The 19,905-nt window shown below is 39.3% G+C and overlaps 1 protein-coding gene across 1 annotated transcript; it reads right to left on the reverse strand.

Moving 5' to 3' along the window:
* Nucleotides 1-3,527: 3,527 nt before the first annotated feature.
* LOC142177123 (uncharacterized) lies at nucleotides 3,528-13,657 on the reverse strand. The gene is made up of 5 exons (XM_075245588.1): nucleotides 13,515-13,657; nucleotides 12,611-13,133; nucleotides 12,246-12,493; nucleotides 4,219-4,360; nucleotides 3,528-4,073 (listed from the first exon to the last, which is right to left on the reverse strand). The coding sequence occupies exons 1-5, from the start codon at nucleotides 13,655-13,657 to the stop codon at nucleotides 3,528-3,530; spliced, it is 1,602 nt and encodes a 533-aa protein (XP_075101689.1).
* Nucleotides 13,658-19,905: the final 6,248 nt, after the last annotated feature.

Consider the following 19,905-nt stretch of genomic DNA (forward strand, 5'->3'; position numbering starts at 1 on the left):
TGTTTCTAGATCTGTTTGTATTAGATAATGCGTTCGGATGCGTGTTGGGACAACACGACAAGATAGGAAATAAGAAGCATACCAATTACTATGTAAGCAAGAAATTCATGCCATACAAAGCCAAATACACCTTGTTGGAGCGAACATGTGTTGCTTTAACTTGGTTCGCGCAGAAATTGAGGCACTACCTATCAGCCTAGACCACATACTTGATCTCTAGAATGTACTCGCTCAAGTACATCATTCAGAAACCTATGCTTATTGGGAAAATAGCAAAGTGGCAGATCATTCTTAGTGAATTTGATATTGTGTATGTGACGATGAAAGACATTAAGGGACAAGCTCTGGCCGATCATGTCACGCCCCGAACCATAGCCTGGGCGTAACACGACACTCGGTGCCTGACTACATATGACCAAGCAAACCAATTGTATGGCTGGATCAACATGTGGTATAACTATAAGCTAGATATAAATATACAACATGATGACCTACTAAAGAGTCTGACTGACATATCATACATGCGGAAAATACTGAAAAATCTGCAAGTGTAAATGAGTAGCTGACAAGGATAACACATAAAAGTATGCTAACATCTGATTGATTAAACTATAGTCTACGAAATCTTTAAGAATACTAAAATGCTAACTGTTTAACGGGACAAGTTCCCCGGCATACCTTACTAACTGAAATACTATAAAGACTAAAGACTGAAAAAAGGGATAATGCTACGAAAGACTGGGGCTCACCAATAGCTAATACGAGATGTCCTAGCAAGCAAAATCGTCAACCTGTAAATCATTACCTACATCGCGAGATGCAGGCCCCGGGAAAAAAGGGACGTCAGTACATTTGAATTGCACTGGTATGTAAAACAACTGAAAGAAGGAACTGTAAATATTGAAACTGATAACTGATAACTGAACTAAACATAGGAAGTAAGGTTATGAATACTCCCTCTTCTGAATGATGAACCAACTGTTTATCTGAATAAATAGACTGCGGCCTCGGGCCCAAGTATACATATACATAACTGTGTATATATATGCACAAACTGTGGCCTCGGGCCCAAGTATACGTATACATAATTGCGACCTTAGGCCCAAAAATGCATAAAGCATAAACTGCGGCCTCGGGCCCAAATACACGTGTTCAATATTCAAGAATTCAGAATTAAATAAGAATCATACTACAATATATGATACTAAAATACTGAACCATACTAAGTTACATGATACCGGAATATTGAATAGAACTAGACTGAGACATGTATTCATAATAAATTGATTTGTCATAACTGAAACTCATAGGATATTGAACGATTATGAAACTATGCCATCTAGAGAATAGAATTTCTACAACTATTCATGGGACTAAGGCATAATTATGTTATGAGGAAACTAGTAACAGTCATAAAGAATGGTACGTAAGGAGAATCATAAACATTCCCAAACGTGAAGAGAGTTAGCCTCACATACCTTAGCTCTGGCCCTTTTTAAGAGTATCACGATGTTCGTCTCCTCTTTCTATGATAATCAACGTCAATAAATAAATCAAGAGGAACCAATATGGCCTTGGACTATCTGTGGTCATGAGTTTTCATGGCCTTGCACTATCTAAGGCTATAAGACGTACCTCCTATAAGCTTAGTCGATTCTATAGAATTTTATGCACCTCACTATCGGTCTTGATCGCAAAAACAACAGTTTCCACCCATACTCATCCCAATAGGACTTCACATTAATATTCATTTAATGCATACACAACTAATTTAGATTTACAGAGTGTAACATTATCTCCCCCCTTGGAATCATTCGTCCTCGAATGATTGTCATGATTGTAACTACTACTAACTCTGGATGTTAAACAGGACTGACGGAAACATGTGAACACTGAAATGTCATGAACACGTGCATACTAAACTGAATGAGTACACGATTACTGAACTATTGAGATACTGAACTTAATAGGTACTAAACTGAATAGCTACTAAACTAACTGAATGCTGAAAGACATGGAGAATGTAAAATAAGGTTTGAATGAGAAGGTTAGTTACCTTCTACATTTTCTGCTTTCTTTTCAAAGAGATAGGGATATCTGGACTTCATGTCGTCTTCAGCTTCCCACGTAGCCTCTTCAACCTTTTCATTCCTTTAATGCACTTTCACTAAGGCAATTTCCTTAGTTCTGAGCTTGCGGATTTGATGATCAAGGATAGCCATTGAAATTTCTTCGTAAGTTAGGCTATCTTTAACCCCTATAATCTCTGTAGGAACCACAAGAGAAGGGTCTCCCATGAATTTCTTCAACATTGACACATAAAACACTGGGTGTACAACAGCTAATTCTTGTGAAAATTCTAACTCATAAGCCACCTGCCAGATCCTTCACAGGATTCTATATGGCCCAATATAGCGAAGACTAAGCTTCCCCTTCTTCCCAAATCTCATAACGCCTTTCATAGGCGAAACCTTCAGAAATACCCAATCATCAACTTGGAACTCTAAGTCTCTATGCTGCACGTTCGAATAGGACTTTTGGCGACTCTGAGCCATCTTCAAACACTCTTGAATCAACTTGACTTTCTCCATAGCCTGATAGACCAAATCAGGTCCTAACAACTCCGCTTCGCCAACTTCGAACCAACCAATTGGTGATATACACCTTTTCCCTTATAGAGCTTCGTACGGTGCCAACTTTATACTAGAGTGGTAGTTGTTATTATAAGCAAACTCAATGAGGGGTACATGATCATCCAAATTACCTTTAAAATCGATAACACACGCCCTCAACATATCCTTAAGAGTCTTAATGGTGCGCTCTACCTGGCCATCTGTTTGAGGATGAAAAGTTGTGCTGAGGTTCACCCTTGTGCCCAATCCTTTCAGAAAGGATTTCCAAAGTTCCCTGTGAACTTAGCACCACGTTCTGAGATGATGGACAAAGGAGTCCCATATATAACTTGGCATAATCCTCTGCTGAATCTGTAGTCTTCACTGGTAAGAAGTGAGCTGACTTGGTAAGTCGGTCTACAATCACCCAAATCGAATCATGCTTCCGAAACGAGCGAGGTAAGCCTGTTATGAAGTCCATGTTTATCATCTCCCATTTCCAAATGGGAATTTCTATACCCTAAGCCAAACCGCTAGGCTTCTGGTGTTTGACTTTTACCTGTTGACAATTTGGACACTTAGCCACAACATCGGCTACTTTCTGTTTAATGTCGTTCCACCAATATATCTCCTTACGACCATGCTACATCTTTGTGGAACTTGGGTGAATGAAATACCTGAAATTGTGGGCTTCTGAAATAATCCGCTCTCTGAGCCCATCTGTGTCTGGAACGCATAGTCCTCCTCTATATCTCAAAGTACCATCATCTCCCCCTTGTTCAAAAGTTGTTTGTGAATCCCCTCCTTCAGCTGCAATAAGTAAGGATCATTGAACTACTTTTCCTTCACTTCGGCTACTAAGGAGGATTCAACTCTATTCTGAAGAACAACGCCACCATCTTCGGAGTCCAAAAGTCAAACTCCTAGACTTGCTAATTGGTGGACTTCCTTCGTCATAGTTCTCTTGTCTTCTTCAACATGAGCTAAGCTTCCCATAGAACACCGACTGAGAGCATCAGCTACAACATTTGCTTTCCCGGGATGATAGAGGATATCAATATCATAATCCTTGAGCAATTTGAGCCACCTTCTCTGACAAAGATTTAATTCTCTTTGCTTGAAGATGTACTGCAAACTCTTCTGATCTGTGAAAATATCAGCATACACTCCATACAAATAATGGCACCAGATCATTAGCGCAAATATCACCGCAGCTAACTCAAGATCACGGGTCGGATAATTCTTCTTGTGAGCCTTGAGTTGTCTAGATGTGTAAGCTATGAATTTACCATGCAACATTAACACACACCCAAGACCAACCCCTGAAGCATCACAATAAACAACTAACCCTTCGGTTCCTTTCGGTAGTGTCAAAACTGGCGCTGAAGTCAACCTTTTCTTTAACTCCTCAAAACTTTTCTCGCAAATGTCTGACCACTGAAACTTGACCTTTTTCTGAGTCTATCTAGTCAAAGGGGACGAGATAGAGGAAAATCCCTATACGAAATGCTTGTAATAGCCTGCTAGACCCAAGAAACTTCTTATATCATATATTGAGGTGTGTCTAGGACAATTCTTCACTGCCTCTATTTTACTGAGTTTTCACCTTCACACCTTCGCCTGAGATGACATGGACCAAAAATGCTACTGATTTCAACCAAAATTCACACTTAGAAAATTTTGCATATAGCTTGTGATCCTGCAGTGTCTGCAACACAATTGTGAGATGTTCTGCATGGTCCGTCTCGCTACGGGAATAAATCAAGATGTCATCAATAAACACAATAACGAACAAATCAAGATAAGGCTTGAAGACCATATACATAAGGTCCATGAAAGGTGCTGGTGCATTCGTTAAACCAAACGACATTACCAAAAATTTGAAATGCCCATAATGAGTCCTGGAAGCTGTTTTAGGAACATCACCTTCCTTAACCCTCAAGTGATGGTACCTGTTACATCTCGCATTTTTGTATATTTAAGTTTCGCCTTCAGTTAATCGACGTAGACTCGGGGATGAGATTATCTTGAGGTTAACATATTTATGCTATTTATAACAAGCGATAAGTAAGTGCCATAAAGGGTAAAGGATACACGAATTAAAGAAAATGAGTTTCGTTAAAGGTTGCCGATTTGGGGATAAAATACGATCTGAGCTATAATACTCGATATTTATGGACTAGTACCATACAAGGTACCATATGACCATGATAGTATGATGTATAAAGTCTATTAAAAATGAGTAGAACTTTAAGTAATGTGAGATAATTTTTAATTATGCGGGTAATTGGTTAATTATCGGGTAACGGAACATTAACTAGTTAATTAATAAATTATAAGATACAGATTAAAACACCCTCCCCCCCAAAAAAAAATAAAACTTGGCAGCAAGCCACTTCTTGAGAACAAGAGTATTAATTATCTTTGCTTAGGTGGCAAGTAACATGTCAAAAACAAAGACACCTCTTTTCTTATGATTTAAATACAAAGACTTGTAAGTAAGGTGGTAAGTACAAAACCTTTCATTTCTATTATTTGAATACAAAAGACTTCATAACAGAACGTTAGCAATTCTTACAATTCAAGTTCCTATAAAGACATTAACAACGAGATTTCTTCAACCAAATCCAACGAAGAATTATTAGAAGCTTAACAACGTAAATATTTTGCGGTTCTAAAAGAGTACGGTGCAACCTTTTTCAAGAATATCATACGGATTTTTTCTAATCTAGGTATGTTAAGGCTATCCCTTCTTTCATTTTGGCATGATCCAAATTATACAGAAGAAATGAGCAAACGCACAGTTTTCATAAACGACTCTATTCATAGAAATACTAGGGGTCTCTGTGTTCTTGATTCCCCATGTGACATATTATTATATCTTCTGTCATGGGTCTCAGAATAACACGCAGTTGACAAAAGTTTATCCGAAAGGAATATTCAGATTATTAACATATTTTCATGCATTTCATTCATTTATACATGTACATTGACCCATGACCAGATGGCCTTATATACGCGTATATTATATGTATATGGGATATGGAAATATATATATATATATATATATATATATGGGATATGGGAAAAAGGTTGAAGCATTATATACTCACCACCAGCTGATTATTTGGTATATGTTGATGATGTTGCCCACAGGGGTCCAGACATATGATGGGATGCCCTCAGAGGCTTGATGATGTTATGTACACCTATACCTATGCATGACACAACATTTATATGCACGTGCATGACATTATAAATGTTTCAGAATTTACAAAGTTATTCAAACTTACAGATGGATTTCTTTATTCCATATTCATCTATGTCTTTTATGTACTGATTTTCATGCCTTACATACTCAGTACATTATTCGTACTGACGCCCTATTTCCCGGGGCCTACGTTTCATGCCTGCAGGTACAGGTAGGCAAGTTGGCGGTCTCCCTTCTTAAGATCATTGATCAACGAGAGTTGGCGTGCTCCACTTGATCCGGAGCTGCTTTTGATTTTGGTACGATATTCTTGTATATATATATATATGGGTATGACGTGGCTCAGTCCCATCATTGTACAGTTGTATTTCTATTAGAGGTCTGTAGACAGTTATGTATGGTTGGATAATATGTGGCCTTGTCGACTTTTAGTTTTGGGTATTTAGTTGTCTATAGTAGCCTTGCCGGCTCGCCCACTATATTCCGCATATATATGTACATATGTCTTTTGGATAGATTTCCCTCACGTTTGTTATTCACGTCTATAACTTAAATGCATGCTTAAGGATGTTCGACACGTAGGATTCGGGCACCCGTCGTGGCCCATCGGTTTGGGTCGTGACAAAAGTGGTATTAGAGCAGTTATGTCCTAGGGTTGTCTACACACCGTGTCTAGTAGAGTCTTGTTTATGGGTGTGTTGTGCACCACACTTATAGACCGGAGGCTACAGGACATATAGGATGTTATCCTCTCTTCTTATCTTAGATCATGCGATATAAGCATTCATGTTCCTAATGATATATTTTTAGCGATGCCTCCAAAGACTATAGCCGCTAGCACGAGTCAGAAGGCTATGAACGTATTAGAAGGAGATATAAGTTACACTATGGAGTCAGATCCATCGGAGATCGTGGGTTCTATCGAGGAGGATCCATCCGAGGATCCATATGAGTCATCCGTTCAAGTAGTTTCGATTTCGCCTGCAACAGATGGTGAGGGGAGTTCCGACCTCAACAAGGACCTTAGTTTCATTATCAAGACCCATTGATCAGGGTATAAGGGGAGTGGTGCATGGATTGGCACAACCGGGTTCCCCTCAGGCTCAAAACTATGTCAAGGTATTTGCAGACACCAGCTCTTCTGAGATTCCAGATAGTCCACGGTCTTGGGAGTCCGTCAATCAAGAATAAGTACCCCCTCCCGAGAATTGATGATTTATTTGGTCAGTTGCAAGGTGTCAAGTATTTCTCGAAGATAGATGTGAGATCCGGGTACCCTCAGGTAAGGGATAAGGAGAAAGATATCCCGCAAATAGCATTCAGGACCAGATATGGGCACTTGAGTTTCATATCATGTCATTCAGTTTGACTAATGCCTCAGCAGTATTCATGGACTTGATAAACCGAGTTTTCAGACACTTTCTAGATCTATTCGTGATTGTATTATTTGATGATATATTGGGGTACTCTCACTAAGAGACTGAGCAAGCAGATCATTTGCATATTGTGCTCAAAGTTCTACAAAAAGGGAAGTTGTATACAAAATTGTCTAAATGTGAATTATGTAGCTTTTCTTGGGCATACAATTTCAAGTGAAGGTATTCCGGTTAATACACAAAAGATTGAAGAAGTAAAGACTTGACCTAGACCCACGACACCGATGGAGGTTCGTAGCTTTCTCGGTTTGGCAGGTTATTACAGGAAACTTGTAAAGGGATTTTCTTCTCTTTCAGCACCTTTGACAAAAGTAGTTTGACGACGTGATGTCTCGCTTGATGTTCCAGAATAACATAAGGAAATCTATGGTGCAAACAAGTTGAAGGAAGGTTGCGAATAAGTATAAATAGATATGTGTATCGTAAACTAAAGTATGGTAGAGCGACAAGGTTTTAGGAAGACAGGAATAAGGATAAGAAAAGGTGAGTGAGAAGGTGACGGGAATGGATAAGTCCTTGGGACTAAGCCCATGAAAATAAGAGAGCTGATGGTTTCTCTAAGTCATAGAAAGCTAAGTATAGCCTGAGTGAACTCAAAGGAGTCTAAGACCAGTAGCATTTAGAAGAGATGGAATGCTGCCCTGGCAGTGGAATAAGGGCGTAATTGTGATAGATAAAGGATGACGTTTGGGCTTTTAAAAGGAGGAATTTCATGAATTGTGAAATATTAGAATACCCATGTAAGTTGACTCAAAAGGGAGCTAAGTTTCAGTGGACTGATGCTTGCAAACAGAGTTTCCAGGAATTGAAGGACAGATTAACTTCAGCACCGGTTCTAACGCTCCCAGAAGGGACCGATGGTTATATTATCTATTGTGACGCCTCAGGCGTTGGGTTGGGTTATGTACTGATGCAGCATGGTAAGGTTGTAGCTTATGCTTCTAGACAACTGAGAAAGCACGAGAAGAATTACCCGACCCACGATTTAGAGTTAGCCGAAGTGATTCATGCACTAAAGATGTGGAGGCACTAGTTGTATGGAATTCATGTTGATATCTATACGGATTATAAGAGCCTCCAGTATATCTTCAAGCAAAAGGAATTGAATCTACGTCAAAGGAGGTGGTTAGAGCTACTTAAAGATTATGACGTTGATATTTTATACCATCCGGGGAAGGCGAACGTGGTAGCTGATGCCCTCAGCCGTAGATCTATGGGTAGTCTGTCATATTTACAGCCAGAGAAAAGGGGAATAGCCCATGAGATTCATCAGCTAGCTAGTCTTGGAGTTCGATTACTGGACTCAGGTGATATTAGAATTACTATTCAGGATACGGCAACATCCTCGTTAGTAACTGAAGTGAAGGAACTCCAGTACGAGGATCCTGTGTTAGTTCATTATAGGGATACCACCCCTCAGAAGGAGAAGACACCGTTTGAGATTATAGAAGATGGGGTCCTCAGATATCGAGGACAATTATGTGTCCCTAATGTTGTAGGGCTGCATCGGCAGGTTATGGGAGAAACTCACTATTCTCGTTATTCTATCCATCCAGGAGCAACAAAGATGTATCATGATATCAAGGAGGTATATTGGTGGGATGGAATGAAAAAGGATATAGCGGAGTTTGTTGCTCAGTGCCCTAACTGGCAGCAGGTTAAAATTGAGCATCAAAAGCCGGTGGATTATTGCAGGCTATGGAGATTCCGACTTGGAAATGGGAAGTAATTAATATGGATTTCATCGTAGGCTTACCTCGTACCCAGCGTAAGTTCGATTCTATATGGGTAATTGTTGATAGGCTTACAAAATCAAACCATTTTCTGCCTGTTTGGACTACATATTCTGCAGAGGATTATGCACGGCTTTATATTAAGGAGATAGTACGACTACATGGTATCCCTGTCTCTATTATCTCGGATCGAGGAGCTCAATTTACAGGATTAGGGACTCAGGTAAGTCTCAGTACAGCATTTCATCCCCAGACAGACGGACAAGCTGAGCGTACTATTCAGACACTTGAGGATATGTTACGAGCTTGTGTGATAGACTTCAAGGGTAGCTGGGATGATCATCTGCCGCTTATTGAGTTCGCATATAATAATAGTTACCATTCCAATATTCAGATGGCTCCATACAAAGCTCTTTACGGGCGGAAGTGTAGGTCGCCTATAGGGTGGTTTGATGTTGGGGGAAACTACGTTAGTAGGACCAGAATTGGTACAACAGGTAATCGAGAATATTAAGCTTATACAGGAAAGGCTATTAGCAGCTCAAAGCCGTCAGAAGTCTTATACGGATAATTGACGATGAGACTTGGAATTTCAGATTAATGATTGGGTATTCCTAAAGGTATCACCAATGAAAGGTATCATGAGGTTTGGTAAGAAAGGAAAACTTAGCCCTCGGTACATTAGACCATATAGGGTCATACGCAAGGTAGGCCAGGTAGCATATGAGTTGGACTTGCCTTCAGACATGGAACCTGTACATCTAGTTTTTCATGTGTCTATGCTCCGTAAATGTATTGGAGATCCTTCTAGAATCGTATCAGTTGACGACGTTCAGGTCACAGAGCATCTATCATATGAAGAAACTCCTATTGCCATATTATACAGACAGGTTCGGAGATTGAGAACTAAAGACGTAGCTTCGGTAAAAGTACTTTGGAGAAACAACAATGTGGAAGAAATGACTTGGGAGGCCGAGGAAGACATGAAGTCTAGATATCCGTACTTAATTCCTCCTCCAGAGAAGGGTCCGACTGAGACATCACAACCTTAAGGTACGTGTATAGATTCTTATGTTAGTTATTGTCATTGGTCGTGTAAGGCCATTGTCGTTATTGATGATTGTGGTCCTATGCGGCATTGAATTATTGAGTTCTACATGAAGGGTTGGTAGTAGTATTTTTATGAAGGCGACTCTGCCAAAGCTATATAGATCCCGGGAAGTTAAACATTCGAGGATAAATGTTTCTAAGGGGGGAAGGATGTTACATCTCGCGTTTTTGAATGTTAAAGTTTCGCCTTCAGTTAATCGACGTAGACTCGGGGATGATATTATCTTGAGGTTAACGTATTTATGCTATTTATAACAAGCGATAAGTAAGTGCCATGTAGGGTAAATGATACACGAATTAAAGAAAATGAGTTTCGTTAAAGGTTGCCGATTTGGGGATAAAATACGATCCGAGCTATAATACTTGATATTTATGGACTAGTACTATACAAGGTACCATATGACCATGATAGTATGATGTATAAGGTATATTAAAAATGAGTAGAACTTTAAGTAATGTGAGATAATTCTTATTTATGCGGGTAATTGGTTAATTATCGGGTAACGGGACATTACCTAGTTAATTAATAAATTATAAGATAACGATTAAAATACACCCCCCCCAAAAAAAAATGTGGCAGCAAGCCACTTCTTGAGAACATCACTATTAGTTATCTTTGGTTAGGTGGCAAGTAACATGTCAAGTACAAAGACGCCTCTTTTCTTATGATTTAAATACAAAGACTTGTAAGTAAGGTGGTAAGTACAAACCCTTTCATTTCTATTATTTGAATACAAAAGACTTCATAACAGAATGTTAGCACTTCTTACAATTCAAGTTCCTACAAATACATTAACAACGAGATTTTTTCAACCAAATCCAATGAAGAATTATTAGAAACTTAACAACGTAAAACTTTTACGGTTCTAAAAGAGTACAGTGCAACCTTTTCCAAGAATATCATACGGATATTTCCCTACTCTAGGTATGTTAAGTCTATCCCTTCTTCATTTTGGCATGATCCAAATTATACATAAGAAACGAGCAAATGCACAGTTTTCATAAACGACTCTATTCATAGAAATACTAGGGGTCTCTGTGTCCTTGATTCCCCATGTGACATATTATTATATCTTCTGTTATGGGTCTCAGAATAACACGCAGTTGACAAAAGTTTATCAGAAAGGAATATTGAGATTATTAACATATTTTCATGCATTTCATTCATTTATACATGTACATTGACCCATGACCAGATGGTGTTATATACGCGTATTTATATGCATATGTATATATATGTATATGGGAAATGGGTAAAAGGTTACGGTGTTATATACGTACCACCACCTGATCAGTTGGTATATGTTGATGATGTTGCCTACAGTGGCCGAGACGATATGATGGGATGCCCTCAGAGGCATGATGATTTTATGTACACCCATACCTATGTATGACATGACATTTATATGCATGTACATGACATTATAAATGTTTCAGAAATTACAAATTTATTCGGAATTACAGATGGATTTCTTTATTCCATGTTTCATCTATGTCTTTTATGTACTGATTTTAATGCCTTACATACTCAGTACATTATTCGTATTGATGCCCTATTTCTCGGGGCCTGCGTTTCATGCCCGCAGGTGCAGATAGGCAAGCCGACGGTTCCCCTTTTTAGGATCCTTGATCTGTGAGAGTTGGCGTGCTCCACTTGATCCGGAGCTGCTTTTGATTTTGGTCTGATATGCTTGTATATATATATGGGTATGACGTGGCTCAGTCCCATCTTTGTACAGTTGTATTTCTATTAGAGGTCTGTAGACAGTTATGTATAGTTAGATAATGTGTGGCCTTGTCGGCTTTCGGTTTTGGGTATTTAGTTGTCTATAGCAGCCTTGCCGGCTCGCCCACTATATTCCACATGTATATGTACATATGTATTTTGGATAGATTTCCCTCACGTATGTTATTCACGTCTATAACTTAAATGCATGCTTAAGGATGTTCGACACGTAGGATTCGGGCACCAGTCGCGGCCCATCGGTTTGGGTCGTGACAGTGCCCCAATCTGAGGTCAATCTTGGAATAATACTAGGCACCCTGAAGTTGATCGAATAAATTATTTATTCTAGGAAGAGGGTACTTGTTCTTGATGGTGACTTTATTCAACTGACGATAGTTAATACACATGTGCAAAGACCCATCCTTCTTTCGGACAAACAAGACCGGAGCACCCCAAGGTGAGACACTTGGCCTTATAAATCCCTTATCTAGAAGATCTTTCAATTGGACTTTTAGATCTTTCAACTCTGCTGGAGCCATCCTATAAGATGGAATAGATATCGGCTTAGTGTCGTGGAGTAGATCAATTCCAATCTCTCTATCGGGAGGGACTCCTGGAAGATCTTCGGGAAACACTTCTGGGAACTCATTTACAATTGGTACTAACTGGAGAATGGGAATCTGAGCATCTTCATCCCTAACTCAAACTAGGTGATAGATATACCCTTTGGAAATCATCTTGGTGGCTTTAAGGTAGGAAATAAACCTACCCCTAGGTGCTACTGCATCACCCTTACATTCTAAGACTGGTTCACCAGGAAATTCAAAACTTACTATTTTGGTTCTATAACCCATTGTGGCGTAACAGGACCCTAACCAATCCATACCCATGATTACATTGAAGTCTACCATCTCCAATTCTACTAAGTCTGCTACAGTAAGATGATGATACACTTTGACTGGACACCCCCTATAGATATGTCTAGCTATAACTGATTCTCCAATTGGAGTGGACACTTCAAAGGGTTCACATAACTTTTTTGGTTCTATCCCAAATTTCTTAGAAATATATGGGGTTACATAAGATAGGGTGGATCCCGGATTCATAAGAGCGTAAACATCAAAGGTGAAGACTGTTAGCATTTTTGTGACAACATCTCCACGAGCCTCTGTATCCTGACGGCCTGCCAGTGCATACAAGCGATTCTGACCACCGCCTGCATTACTAGATTTTGATGCACCACACCCTTGTTGGGCCTGAGAGTTCTGAGGGGCTATTGAATTAGTAGACTGAGCTACATTGCCTCTATTGTTTTACTTTATTGATGGACAATCCCTCAAGAAGTGGCCCTGTTGACCGCACCCAAAGCAACCATTTGTGCCTGAACGACACAACCCTGGGTGCCTCTTACCACACGTGTTGCAAATAGGGTAACCAGGGACTCTATAGCCCACACTAGCTTGTGACTATGAGTCTGCTGCTCTGAAATTCTGGTTTTTCTTGTTAATCTTGGACCTTTGAACTGGTGCACTAGCTGGAGATGGAGCAGGTCGTGATTTTGGTTTCCTGAAGAACTGACGATTACAACCTCCTTGCGATCCCCTATGGCTGAAATTTCCTGTAGACTTAGCTCTCTTACTGAATTCCCTATCCCTCTCTCTCTATAGTCACTCTTCTTCCTTCAACCTGTCTTCGTTCCCTTGAACAAAGGCTACCATTTTAGTAATGGTCAAGTCATTGTTCTTAGCAGCTTTAATAGCGTCAGCAAACAAGTCATCTGAAAATCCCAAAACAAACCGCCTAACTCTGGCCCTCATATCACGTACCATTTCCGAAGCATACTTGACTAGAGAGACAAACTTTATGTAATACTCATTCACACTCATATCATTCTGTTTGAGTCTCTCAAACTCTAAAGCCTTAGCTTCCAAGACCTCAATGGGTAGAAAATGCTCAAGAAACGCCTCTACAAACTCTTTCCAAGTTACAGGAGCCGCATCCTCCCCTCAGGACTCTTTCCCTGTTTCATACCAAGTGTTAGCAACATCCTTCAGCTGGTATGCAACAAGCTCTGCTACCTTAGTGTCTATAGCATGCATCACTCGAAATATATTCTGAATACCATCAATGAAGTTTAGGGATCCTCATCCTTTTTGGACCCTGTGATGACTGGAGGTTTCATGTTGAGGAATTTCCTCGACCTGGAACTACCTGTCTTATCAACAACACATGTCCCCTGCCTTTGAGCCTGAGTAGCAACAATTTAGGTGAGCAACTGGATAGCTCCCCTGACATCCATGTCTGAAGCATTGGGCATTGAGCCCGTTGCAACTCCCTGGGCCGGAGTGACCTTCTCCTAAGTAGCATTAGCTGTAGCCCTCTGGCTAGTAGCTGAGGCCCTCGTGGTGTACTTTCTTTTTGTAGGCATTTTCTGAAATACGTAATTCATACGAGTTAGAAGGATTTTTAAAGCATATCTCTAACTGCACGATCTAGAGTATGAAAGAAATGAAATAATCCTAAATGTCTTGGTGGTCAACTATTTAAATGTGTGGCATGCACACACACATTAAAGTGACCCCACTGGACACGGCTTCATAGACTCCCTAGGACTCTTGAACCTAGGCTTTGATACCAAGCTTTGTCACGCCCCGAACCATGGTCTGGACGTAACACGACACTCGATGCCTGACTGTATGTGACCGAGCGAACCAACTGTATGGCTGGATCAACATGTGGTATAACTGTAAGCTAGATATAAATATACAACATGATAATCTACTAAAGAGTCTGACTGACATATCATAGATAATACTGAAAAGTCTACAAGTGTAAATGAGTAGCCGACAAGGCTAACACAAAAAAGTCTGCTAAAATCTGAGTGATTGAACTATAGTTTATGAAGCCTCTAAGAGTACTGAAATGCTAAATGTTTACCGGGATAAGGTCCCCAGCATACCTTACTACCTGAAATACTATAAATATTGAATACTGAAAAAAAGGATAATGCCCCGAAAGACTGGGGCTCACCAATAGCTGATACAAGATGTCCTAGCAAGCAGAATCGTCAACCTATAAATCGTTACCTATATCGCGAGATGCAGGCCCTGGGAAAAAAGGGACGTCAGTATATTTGAATTGCACTGGTATGTAAAATAACTGAAAGAAGGAACTGTAAATACTAAAACTAATAACTGAACTAAACATAGGAAGTAAGGTTATGAATACTCCCTCTTCTGAATGATGAACCAACTGTTTATCTGAATAAATAGACTGCGGCCTCGGGCTCAATATATATATATATATATATATATATATATATATATATATATATATATATATATATATATATATATATATATATATATATATATATATATATATATATATGCACAAACTGTGGCCTCGGGCCCAAGTATACGTATACATAATTGCGACCTTAGGCCCAAAAATGCATAAAGCATAAACTGTGGCCTCAGGCCCAAATACAGGTGTTCAACATTCAAGAATTTAGAATTAGGAACTAAAAATCATACTGCAATATATAATACTAAAATACTGAACCATACTGAGTTACAAGATACTAGAATACTAAATAGAACTAGACTGAGACATGTATTCATAATAAATTGATTTGTCATAACTGAAACTCATAGGATATTGAACGATTATGAAATTATGCCATCTAGAGAATAGAAGTTCTACAACTATTCATTGGGCTAAGGCATAATTACATTCTGAGAAAACTCGTAACAGTCATAAAGAATGGGACGTAGGGAGAATCGTAAACATTCCCAAACGTAAAGAGAGTTAGCCTCGCATACCTTAGCTATGGCCCTTTTTAAGAGTATCATGATGTTCGTCGCCTCTTTCAAAGATAATCTACGTCAAGAGGCACCAATATTAGCACTAATTCTCCTGTTTTAGTAACTTAGGAATTTTATCAAACACTCATGGGTGTAAAGCCTCATAGCCCTTAGTAATTGGTCTTTTCTTCACCAAGTTCTCATTTTACTACTTCTAGGTGATTCTTCAATCCCAAATAGATATAACTAACACCATTTCTCACCATCCAAATATTTACAACAATCATAATTCAACAATCCAAACCCCTAGCATAGTTCTTATGGTTCTGTTTATCAAATCCATTTACTATTCTCCCAAAAACTCATCAATTCATAATTATAAATGATTAGGGAGTAGAAGCATTACCTTTTTGAAGTTCACTCCTCTTGAATTCGAGTTCTAGGGTTTCCTTTCTCAACAATGGTGTCTCGACCGAATATCTAATGAGTGGAAGGATTTACCCATGTTAATAAGGTTTTGGAAAATTAAAATTAACTTAGAATCATCGTTAGAACTTACCTTGGGTGATGGAGGGACCTTGGGGAAGTTAGGTTCTTGAGAGCTTCCCTTTCTAGAGTAGGTTTTCGTGGTTGGGGTGTGGGGAACGAGGTAGGTCTTTTAAATAAGTGAACACATCCCAAAATTGAGGAAAATAAAAGTAGCTAGGGTAAACCTCTCCGGTGCGAGGCATCGTCAGAGGCGCCAAAATTACTGTGCAAGGCACCAAAACTACAGTGCCTTGCACTGTCTGGGGTGCTGAGGTTGATGCCCTGAACAGTGCCTTGCACTGTCTATGACCGTGAGTTTTTATGGCCTTACACTGTCTATGAATTTTCATGGCCTTGCACTATCTAAGACTATAAGACATACCTTCCATAAACTTAGTCGATTATATCGAATTGTATGCACCTCACTATCGGTCTTGATCCCAAAATAATGGTTTTCACCCATACTCATCCCGATAGGACTTTACATTAATACTCATTTAATGCATCCACAACTAATTCAGATTTACAGAGTGTTACAGATCACCTTGTAAAAAACCTAGTGGATAAAGAATACATGCCACTTACTACCTTTTTCAGATGAAGAAGTACTATTCACATGAGAGGATATTTCGGAACCTTACGCAGGATGGAGGATGTTCTTCGATGGAACTGCAAACTTCAAGGGAGTAAGGATCGGGACAATCTTGGAATTAGGGCAACATAACCCAATTTCGGCCAAGATAAGGTTTCCATGTACAAATAATTTGGTAGAATACGAAGCGTGTATCCTTGGAATCCGGATGGCGGTTGATATGAACCTCTAAGAACTTTTAGATATAGGAGATTCTAATATGTTGATCCATCATGTCCAGGGATAATGGACTACCAAGAATGTCAATATTCTTCTGTACATGCACTGTGTGAAGGAATTGTGTAAGAAGTTTGACAAGATCGAATAAGGGCATGTTCCCAGAATCCAAAATGAATTCGCCGACGCTCTTGCAACATTATTATCCATGATTCAACATCCATATAAGAATTACATTGACCCCATTGAGGTAGAAATTCAAGACCAACATTCATATTTCTTTCATGTAGATGAAGAACCATATGGGGAGCTTGGTATTATTATATCAAAAGGTTTCTTGTGAAAAGAGAGTACCATAGAGTGCTACTGATGGTCAAAAGCGGGCACTACAAAGACTGGAAAACTACGTTTTACTTAACGGGGAAGTCATATACAGGAGGACCCCATACTTGGGTCTGTTAAGATGTGTGGACGCTGCAGAAGCAACAAAGTTGTTGGACGAAATATATGCAGGGACATGCAGACCTCACATGAATGGTTTCACCTTAGCCAAGATAATTCTGAGGGTAGGATATTTTTGGATGACTATGGAAGAATATAACATTTGCTACGTGCATAAATGTCATCAGTGTTAGGTTCACGAGGATTTCATTCGAGTTTTACAAAATGAGCTAAATGTGATGAGTTCTCCTTGGCCGTTCACCGCCTAGGGCATGGATATGATTGGAGCCATAGAACCGGCCACATCAAACGGGCATTGTTTCATCTTGGTGGCTATTTATTACTTCACTTAATGGGTTGAAGCTTCAACGCATAAGGCCATTACAAAGAAAGTGGTAGCAGATTTTGTCTGTAACTACATAGTCTGCCGACTCGGGATCCCAGAGTCACTTATAACCAACAATGCATCCAACCTCAATAGAGACCTCATAAGGGAAATCTACGAGAAGTTCAGAATTGTCCATCGCAACTCCACAACCTATAGACCACAGATGAATAGCGTAGTCGAAGCAGCCAACAAAAATATCAAGAGGATCTTACGAAATATAGTAGATAACCACAGGCAATGGCATGAGAAGCTATCATTTGCACTACTTGGCTATCACATTACAGTGAGAACATATCTGGAGCAATTCCACACATGTTGGTGTATGGTATGAAAGTTATAATACTCGTAGAAGAAAAAATACCTTCCTTGAATTCAGGAATCTAAGCTAGATGATGCAGAATGGATACGCATCAGGCAGGAACAATTGATGCTTATTGATGAGAAGAGAATGGACGCAGTTTGTCATGGTCAGCTTTATCAGAATAGGATGACCAAGGCGTTAAACAAGAAAGTAAAACCTCGGCAATTGCACCAGGTCAGTTGGTGTTAAAGAAGTTATTTCCCCAACAAGATTATGCTAAAGGAAAGTTCGTGCTAAATTGACAGGGTGCTTATATGATCCATCGGGTACTTTTAGGAGGAGCATTGATCTTAGCAGAAATGGATGACAGGGTGAGCACGAAGCCTATCAATTCAGACGCAATCAAGAAGTACTATATTTGAAGACCATTAAGTTAGGTTTTTGTGTACACAAAACTACGCTCGACCTGACTTCCCATTGGTGGGATACGTAGGCAACCCACGTAGGGTCCGGTCCCATTTGTAATAGAAAATCCAAAAATCATTTCCATGTACTCAGAACTATGCCATGACTTAATTTTCCTCGGTAGGAATACATAGGCAATTCACGTCGGATTCAGTCACTTGTTGTAATTGAACTACGTTTTGACCTTATTTTATTTGGATACGTAGGCAGTTTGAGTCAGACTTGGTCATATCATTTTTATATTCCTTCTCTTTACTTTTGCACTTATTATCCATTCTCGGGGTAGTAATTAGGCTATTATACACCTTGAGTTGATTGCTAAGCTTCATGTTACCATGTTTCTTATATTGTACTCCCTGTGAGATAATTGAATCATGGTTAGAGATTATTGTTGGTTGATCTCCTATCCAAATATTTTAATTGCTATTCTTGTAGAATAATTGCCTGGTTTGAACCATGGTTGTACACTTCACACATGCCTGCACCTTAGCATGTCACTTATATCAATCTATGAGTATGCAATTTGATATCCATTATTTATGTACATGTATTCTGTATATGCTTTCTATGTGACATGGATTGGTTGATAGTGCGTGAGTAGTCCATGCGGTGGTTATATATTGCATGTGAGTTGTTCCTGTAGTGTGTGGATAAGGATCCATCCCCCTAGGATCACCCTCTCATGTTTCTCTCTTGATGGTATACAAGCGGTATGAGGAAAACTGGCTAGTGTTTGTTTTGGTTATTGTATTTCTTCTCTACTTGCAATTTCCTTAGATGTATACATGTTTTTGCTGCATCTCTTCTCTATTTTCTAGCTTCGGGGTGTATACATGTCTTTATGTATATCTTATCTATATGCCACCTTAATTGATGAGATGATACACGGTGCATATCTTCTCTATATATGAATCTATATGACTAGACTTGTCTAATCGTGCATATCTTCTTCATATGCAGGTTTGATGATTTAATGATATTGGACGCATATCTTCCCTGTATTATGGATTGTTAACTGAAAAAGAGCATGTTACGTTATCTTTGGGCACCGAGGAGGCTTTATCTGTGATTAATGACTTGATAACCTTTTTTTGCTGTGTATTTGTGAGATATGTAAATTGACCAAGTTATTAGATAGTATCATTAATAGTTTTTTTCACTATTACCTCGCCGAGGTTAGTTATGATACCTGCTGAGTACATGGGGTCGGTTGTACCCATACTACACTTCTGCACCTTGCGTGCATTTCATGGAGCTGAGATGTTGAGGATGGCGGGAGCTAGCATTGAATATGTATATCCCAAATAAATGTTGTATTTATATTCCTACCAGCTTTGTAA

The sequence above is a fragment of the Nicotiana tabacum genome, chromosome 23 (assembly GCF_000715075.1).
Source record: "Nicotiana tabacum cultivar K326 chromosome 23, ASM71507v2, whole genome shotgun sequence".
NCBI classification, from domain to species: domain Eukaryota; kingdom Viridiplantae; phylum Streptophyta; class Magnoliopsida; order Solanales; family Solanaceae; genus Nicotiana; species Nicotiana tabacum.

Coding starts and splice junctions, on each gene's coding strand:
- LOC142177123 (XM_075245588.1), bottom strand. CDS start 13,657: ATGGTACGTGATATGAGGGCCAGAGTTAGGCGGTTTGTTTTGGGATTT. Junction 13,134..13,514: donor GTTCAAGGGAACGAAGACAG/GTTGAAGGAAGA, acceptor GTAAAACAATAG/AGGCAATGTAGCTCAGTCTA. Junction 4,074..4,218: donor TCTCAGGCGAAGGTGTGAAG/GTGAAAACTCAG, acceptor TTGACTAGATAG/ACTCAGAAAAAGGTCAAGTT.